At 48.4% G+C, this 8,330-nt stretch overlaps 1 protein-coding gene across 2 annotated transcripts; it reads right to left on the reverse strand.

The window, feature by feature from the left end:
* Positions 1-5,714: 5,714 nt before the first annotated feature.
* LOC119359173 lies at positions 5,715-7,873 on the reverse strand. 2 transcript variants are annotated; one of them, XR_005172402.1, is made up of 4 exons: positions 7,310-7,873; positions 6,740-6,836; positions 6,167-6,236; positions 5,715-6,086 (listed from the first exon to the last, which is right to left on the reverse strand). XR_005172402.1 is itself a non-coding variant. In XM_037625482.1 (2 exons), the coding sequence occupies exon 1, from the start codon at positions 7,809-7,811 to the stop codon at positions 7,323-7,325; it is 489 nt and encodes a 162-aa protein (XP_037481379.1). In that variant the 5' UTR covers positions 7,812-7,873; the 3' UTR covers positions 6,422-6,836; positions 7,310-7,322. The 2 variants fall into 2 exon arrangements, 1 of the variants encoding a protein (XP_037481379.1); XM_037625482.1 differs by lacking the exons at positions 5,715-6,086; positions 6,167-6,236 and having other exon boundaries at positions 6,422-6,836.
* Between the last annotated feature and the right edge of the window lie 457 nt (positions 7,874-8,330).

Here is an 8,330-nt window from a genome sequence, read left to right on the forward strand (position 1 = left end):
ACGGTCAAATGACAAGCAATATGGCAGAATGCTTCAATAAGGTGCTCAAGGGTGTACGTGCATTACCTGTGACGGCAATAGTTCAATACACATTTGACAAGATGAATGGATACTTTTTGAAGTATTCAATGGAGACGGATAAGTAGATTGCTGGTGAGAACAAGGATAAGCACAAGTACTATTTCCCACCAAAGGTTGAAGAATGGTTGGACTTTCAATCATGAAAGGCAGACTCCCAAGAAGCTGTACTATATGACGACAACAAGTGGAAGTATGAGGTGAAAGAGCCTGGAGGAACCAGAAATGATGGCCACCAACACGGAGGCCGCGCTTTCAAGGTCTCCCTAACACGGTGTGATTGCAGCTGCATGAGGCCATCGTTGCTTCATCTCCCATGCTCGCACTTGTTAAATGCAGCCCGTGTTAGGAATGTGGATGTCAATCACCCTTTTACCGTGAGGGAGTCCGAGTTCTCAATCATGACGATAAAGAATACATGGGCTCCCCGGTTTCAGCCATACTTGGACCAATCACAATGGCTGGAGTATCATGGAGTTCAACTATGGCCGGACCCGGAATTGAAGGCCGTTAGACGGGGAAGACGTAAGACAAAGCGTCTTAGAGGTGACATGGACGGATGGGGCCGTGGTGGCGGTGGAGAATACGACACCGGCCAATTCCAAGAGCCTCGTGAGCAATCCCGTTGTGGGGACTGCAGTCATGGGGGACACAACACAAGAACTTGTCCCAAATCAAGAAAAAGATCAAAGAAAAATGATGCAAGCACAAGCCAAGCAAATGATAGCCAACCAAGTCAACCAAGGAGTAGCCAACCAAGTCAAACAAGCCAACGAGGCACTAGGCAACAAAGAGGTCGTGGTGGTGGTAGAGGCCATGGTGATGTCCTAGGCCGTGGGGATGGTCTTGGCCGTGGTGAAGGCCTAGGCCATGGTGATGGTCTAGGCCATGGTGGTGGTGGTAGAGGCCGTGGTGAAGGCCTAGGCCGTGGTGATGGTCTTGGCCGTGGTGAAGGCCTAGGTCGGGGTGATGGTCTTGGCCGTGGTGGTGGCAGAGGCCGTGGTGGTGGTCTAGGCCATGGTGGCGGTAGAGGCCATGGTGGCGGTAGAGGCCGTGGTGGTGGTCTAGGCCGTGGTGGTGGTAGAGGCAGTGGTGGTGATCTTGGCCTTGGCGGTGGCCGTGGTGGAGGAATGTTCACTTGGCTCAATGGACCATTGTCGTATGTCACTTACTATGATCTTGTTTTTTTGGTTCAATGCTTGTGTTGTCATTTGGCATTGTGTGACTAACTATTATATTGACATTTTCATAGGTATGGAAACAATGAAGGGGGTGGAGGACACGGAGGCGAAAGGTGAGATCCCTTGGTGGTCGGAGGAGGGAGAAGAAGAAGAAGAAGAAGAAGAAGAAGAAGAAGAAGAGAGGAAGAAGAAGGGACAAGGACCATGACCTTTTCTATGAACCAAAATGTCTGCTACTATGTGATATGAGAGGTAAATGACTATGTCTTTTTGGCTAAATGTTTGTGTATGACTATCTGATTGGACAACTCTATTGCTATGTGTGTATGAGTATGTGATTTGGACTACTACATGTGATTTGGATATGATTATGTGCCATCTATGTGAATCACAAAACATAAAAAACACTTTGTATATGAAAACAACAGATAGTGCAGCGCCTAAGGCCGAGGCGCTGCACATTACAGTGCAACGCTCCTCCCTTAGGCGCTACAGACTAACTTAGCAAATTTTCGGGTGCAAAAGCTCCTGGAACGCTTCTGTTGCTCTCTGGACTGGGATGTCCAGCAGTGCAGCGCCTAAGGGAGGTGTAATGTGCAGTGCCTCACGCCTGGGTGCTGCACAGTACAGAGCAGCGCCTATCCCTTGGGCGCTGCACTATGGTGTGTGGCGCCTCTCCCTTAGGCGCTGCACGGCTGGACATCTATTTGCTGCACTCACCCCCCTCCCACCCATCCCCACCCCCACACAAACCCGAAGCTCAGTGCCTCCCCTCTGCCCTCCTCTCTCCCCTTCTCAAATCCTCCTCAGATCCGGAGTATTTGACCATGAATTTCGAAGCCAAACCCTCCCTTAAGGTAATCTCCTCCGTTCCCCTCATTTTCATCCATATGAATTGTCACATTTGCTCAAATCTTGCTACTTTGGGGATTGGATTGGATTTGCAAATATTTGTTGAATGATGTTAAGTTTCTTTGCTAATTTGGGTTGGTTAGGCTTTCATGGTATGCTAGGGTTAGGGGTATGTGTGTTTGATGTTGGTGTTAGGGTTATGCTATGGTTAGGATTGTGTTATTGTTAAGTGGGGGTTAGGGTTAACCAAGAATTATCGGTTTTGTAGGCATGGCTTCATCCGGTTCCATGATGAGGCCACCGTGTGCTAACCAAGAAGACATGCCGAGCAAGTGGGAGGACGCATCTTTGGACAAGGTGAAGGAGAAAGATGCCAACATCCCGCCATGTTGGTGTGGAGATGTTTGCAAGGTGAAGGTATCCACCGACCGAAATAAATCATGGACGGAAGGGCGGAGATATTTTGTATGCCCGAACTATGCTTATGATCATGCACTTCCAACTAACGCCTATGACCAACCACCGGTAAGCTCAAGAAGTAAAATGTTACTATCAAATGTGTGTCAACACTAACAAAAATTTTGTATGCAGTCACCGCCTCCTCTATGCAAGTACTTCACGTGGATAGATCTTGAAGTGTCAGAAGATGTCAAAAAGGACCAATACCAAGATTGTCTTAGGCGGCAATGGTGGTTCGAAGAGGCTTGGAGGAAGAGCATCGTCAGAAGGAGAGGATGGAGCAGAAGAAACGAGACGAGGAGAGGGCACGCCAAGCGAAACTTGCTCGTGAGGAGGAGAGGGCAAGAAAGCTTGCAAAGGCTCGCGAGGCGCAAGAGGAGGACTCGGCCCGTGACAAGAAGGGGAAATGGCCTCGCTCTACTCAGTAGGGACTTCGGTTCGGTGCACTCGTCGTGAACTTGTGAGGGCATGTAAGATGTTGGTGAACTATTTTCTAGGGCAAGCTACCATTTGTCATTTGTAATGAATGTGTCGTGAACCATGTCGTAGTTCGAATTATCTTAAGTTATGAACTCGTCGGCATAAAATTTTTGTTTGTTCAAATTGTTGTGATGATGCAGTCATTGTAAGTATTATGATGTTCCGGTGAAATGATTGTGCTGTCAACTCTGTTTTTGCAGTAAGGTGCATCGCCTAGGCTTTGGGCGCTGCACTGTGAGGTGCAGCGCCTAGGCTTTGGGCGCTGCATTGTACAGTGCAGCGCCTGACTGTCAGGCGCTGCAGTGCTATTAACTGCCAAACTGCAGAAACAGATTCCATTTTGGCAAATACAAATACTGAACAATTCAACTGAACAAATACCACAATACCACAATACCACAAATACTGAACAATTCAACTGAACAAATACCACAATACCATAATAATTTGAACATCACATCTTTTAGGACAACACAAATACCACAATAGTAAGAGTTCACCAACATATAACATAACCAGACAAGTTCATCAACCTAACGAAACGGCTACAAGAGAGCACTTCCATAGTAACAAACACTAATGCCTTCCGCGCGTGTTCCTGGTGCCACGCCTGCAGGCAATCTTCTTCTTCCTGGATGGACGAGCCTCCTCTTCCTGCACTTCCTCCTCCGCCTCCGCCTCCACCCCATGATCCAAGCTAGCCATCCGCGAGGTCCCTACGACCACCTTTGGGTTGCCTCTGTTGTCAAAGTCATTGGGCGTGTACCGGCGTCTGGGCTGCCTAGGCTTGAGCACATATGGGGACCGAAGTTGAGCGTCCGCCAAAGTCATGTCATCATCAAGCTCATCGCCCTATCACACAATCAAACAATATGGTGAAGACCGACGTCGTAATCAAGTGAGAATCACATCTAAAGGATTAGTCATACCTCTTGGGTGACCGCACCCTCATCATCCTGATAAGCATATGAGGAACTCACATCGTCCCTCTGATGGTGAGATGAGGGGTCTGATGGTGTACCAGACCTAGAGGCGGATGGTTCATCAATTTCGAGATCACGGCAACCGAGAAGATTCGATAACCGCCTTAACTTCCTGGCCTAACGCTGTAACATGAACAAGTGTGGAAGATATGAAACTCCGCAACATAGACTACCTCTCATAGTGAATGCGATTTGTACCTTGAGGAATGCTCGTAGTGGACCATCATCATTGCCTTTTCCAACCGGTGTTTCCTCCAGAATAGACTGGCTCTCATCAGCTGCTTTCTTGATCTCGGTGCGCTGCGGATGAGAAAGAATGAACACGTTAGCCATTCAAACATGTGTAATACGGCCAACGGGAAAGTAAAGAAGAAACACTTTACCACATAGTTAATCACCGGAACAGCAGGGACTCCGTGCCCTACCCTGACATCTCTGTTGTACTTCCCCTTTGATAGATCCTCAAAGTTTACGGGTTCTTCAAGAATATCCTCATTATATGCCGGCGGGCATATCTCAACTCGAGTATTTTCAAGAAGCCATCGTATGTAGTTATCAAAAGCAAGTGGACTATGCTCACGAAGCTTGGCGCGTGCACTGCTACGAGCTTCCTCCACACAAAGCTGGAAGCGGGTAACATACGAAGCATGATGCTTGTCCCAGTCCTTTATCTTCCGCTGCCTTCTCCTGTCCAACCTGCATGGTACAAAACCAAACATTAGCAAAATCAAGGAGTGACGATGCTTAGTCAATACGGTTCATGTTGTCTTACCTATGAAGTGCTTTGTCCGTATCCACCCATTCCGGCGGGTGAGGCTGGAACAGACCAAACTGACGAGACACGCGATGTGGAAAATGAAACTCAACAGCCCAGTTGCATATCAGTGGGCACCGCATACGCCAGAGATCCCTACCCCACAAGCACATCGGGTTGATGGTAAACTCCGGGGTGTACCCAAGTCTGTCATCGGCACCATATGGCTGCCATTCCACCTATGAAATAGGGCAACAATGCAAAATTGGTGAATTTTTTTAGGCAAACATGAGAAATGACTGAAGTAATGACCTCGTTACCTGCTCAGGCGTAATCGTGTCCAACTCGGCAACGTACTTCTGGTACATGAGATTGACATCGTTCGTCATCTCGGAAACCACATCCCACTTGTAAGCCCAAGTGGGGCGCCGTAATTCGTCATCTTCATCTTCATACCAAGGATTAAACCTGACGCTCTTCGGGCGTCCAACAGGTAGGCGCTCCCAGCTCCATACAGAAAGTAGAAGCATATTACCACCAATGCCTGCACTATCTATGATCCTGCAACACGCATCGTCCAGCTGCATATGAAAGAAAAACAATGTTAACTTGACAGCAAGCTTGCATTGCTAATGAAGAAATGAGTTGATCACAAAACAGACCAACTACCTGTCGGTACAAGTAGGCAAGAGTCGCTAAACCCCAGCTCCATTTGCTATCGAAGACGGTTAACGCCTTCAGCCACATCCATGGAGCGTTCTTGCCAGTGGAGTCAGGAAACAAAGTCCTCGACACAACATACCACATGTAGACACGAGCATGTGTCTGGATCACGTCATCAGTGGCATCCGGAGGGCACGTCGCAAAGTGAGTTTGAATCCACGTGAAAGCAGCTCCGGATTCTTTCCTTTCCTCCTTCTTCTTCTCTTCTCCCTCCTCTACATCAGCCTCAACCTCGGTAGGAGCCATACCGATAAGAGCAATCATCTGCTCGCGCCACCCATCAGAATCGGTGCTCATACAAAGAGGCATCTCGTCGATAGCAAGAACGATGATCAACGAGACATCCTCGAGCGTCACAGTCATCTCTCTAGTCCGAAGATGGAAACTATGCGTCTCCGGCCTCCACCGATCAGCAAGAGCGGACACCAGTGGAGCGTTCAGATTCGGCATGGACCGGCTGACCAACTGAATCCATGGGAGTAGTCCTGCCTACTTGATGTATGGTGTGTACCGCTCAGCGTAAGGCATGGCAGGACCAGAGACCCCGTGATACCGTATCTTCAAAGGTTCAAGCTTCTGCAAAAAACAAGTAATGACAAATCTTAGCGCATGTAAATTTCAACTTAAGGCAAAATATTTAGATTACTCGTTATTACCATCTCCTTCTCGCGCATCATGTAGGCCCGGTGTTTCGTGTCGTAGACATCGTCGATAAGCCAAACCATCCTTACAAAGTTCAAACAATAAACGTATATGAGTTCATCTCAAATATCGGTAAACACTCAACATTTCATATGTGTTCATCTAAACATCTCATATGTATTCATCTACAAGAATCTCAACATCTCCTTCTCACACAATGAATAAATGATTGTAAATTCTCATATATATATCTAGTATGTCATATGTGTTCAAGTAAATCAACATCTCATATTTCAAATAAACTCAACATTTAATATATATCTAAAAAAATTCAACATCTCACATATAGCTACAACACTCAACATCTCATAATTATCTACAAAACTAGACATCTCATATATATCTAAAAAAATTACAATCTAGGTTTCACTAACAAGAATCATATAGTGTGGGGGGGTCAAAGGTTCCACCTAATCTTGGGCAAACAAAGATCCAAACCAAGCAAATCAAAGGTTCCACCTAATCTTGGGCAAATCCCTAAAATTGCAACGCATTTACGGAAGAAAAGAAAGGGAACAGAAGTTTACCTAGTAGGAGGGATTGGAGATCGAATCCGGGCCTCAAAACTCCAGATCTGAGAGGGATGTGGGGGGGATCCGAAGGGAGCACCGCTGCCGCCGCTCTCTGTAAACAGAGCAACTGCTCAGAGGGGGAAGAACTGCTGGGAGGGGCTGGCCCGATGCGGCTTAAGTCAATGTGCAGCGCCCAAGCCATAGGCGCTGCATATTACACAGTGTGGCGCCTATACCTTGGGCGCTGCACTGCTGTCTGTGGGGCCGCAACCCAATCAGGGATGCCACGCTGGCAAGAGGTGCGACGCCTAAGGCAGAGGCGCTGCATAGTGGTGTGTGGCGCCTAGCTGTCCATACGAAAGGGTCAGCAGAGTGAAATTTTTTCGAGAGCAGATCATTTTGTGATTTGATTTCGCCCTGAGGTCAAATATATAATTTTTGCCCATCTTGCATACATAAGACAGTAATATAACACACGATACACGTCACCCAATAACCACACAATAGCACTGACACCAATACAACTATCTATACGCCAATACAAGTACGCATGTACACCGCGTAGGTACGTGAGGTGGAACATACCGAAGACAAGTCACTAGTATATGTGGGTCTTCTTTGCACGGAGGTCGCGGAAGTATGTCCGGGGAGCACCCTCGAACGCGCCGCGCGGCATGCGCACGCCGCCGCGGCCGGGAGCCACCATCGTTCGCCCGCCGCCGCCGCCGCGGCCGCAGCAGCAGCGGCAGCGGCAGCAGCACCGGGCCAGCCAGAACAGCACAAGCGCGCCAAGCGCGGGCGGGAGCACAACGGTGACGCCGACGCGCACCCACTGCGCGAGCGTCTCCGAGCGGGTCTCCGGCGGAAAGAGCTCGTCGGCCTTCTTGCCGAGCGCGGCGAGGAGGCCGGTGAGGAAGGCCGCGAGCTCGGCGGCCTTCTGCTTGATGAGCTCCCACAGGGGGGCGAGAAAGCGCCCGGCACCGTCGAGGTCGAAGCCGAGGCCGGCGTCGCGCAGGGACCGCGTCATGGCTCCGCCGCCCCGTAGCAGGAGCTTCCACGCTGCAGGTGCCTCCGGGACGAACGCCATGGATTCGCTTCTTTCTTTGCTCAGCGACGACGACTGGGTTTGGTCTTTGGTGTGAGTGTAGTGGGGACTGACGGAGTGAGGTGCGGGGTCCGATATAAAGATGGAAGCGATCGATGGAAACGAAAGCGTTTGGCTTTTCCCCGAACGAGTAACCAGTCCACTTCACCCGGTTTTCTTTTTCTTTTTACGCAACGACTTCACCCGGTTAATAAGCTGGATACATGTTCAGCTCCTTGTAGGTTGTACGTAGTTGTTTGAAGAGACAATACAGCACTGGCTGCACAGTGCACACGAGCTCCCTAGCTCATCTAAGCCACGTGACTCGATGTACTTGATAAAGTTTGATCATATTTATATGAAAAAAATGAACATCTACCATGCTAAAGTTATACAATATGAAAATTTAAATTATGACACATCTACTGATATTGATTTTAATATTATGAATGTTAGTATTTTTTCTATAAAATGGGTCAAACTTTACTAAGCTTGACTTTAGACAAACTAGCACAAATGTCC

The sequence above is a fragment of the Triticum dicoccoides genome, chromosome 2A (assembly GCF_002162155.2).
Source record: "Triticum dicoccoides isolate Atlit2015 ecotype Zavitan chromosome 2A, WEW_v2.0, whole genome shotgun sequence".
In the NCBI taxonomy this organism is placed as follows: domain Eukaryota; kingdom Viridiplantae; phylum Streptophyta; class Magnoliopsida; order Poales; family Poaceae; genus Triticum; species Triticum dicoccoides.

Bases quoted from the DNA above. Each gene is read 5' to 3' on its own strand.
- LOC119359173 (XM_037625482.1), bottom strand. From the start codon at position 7,811: ATGGCGTTCGTCCCGGAGGCACCTGCAGCGTGGAAGCTCCTGCTACGG.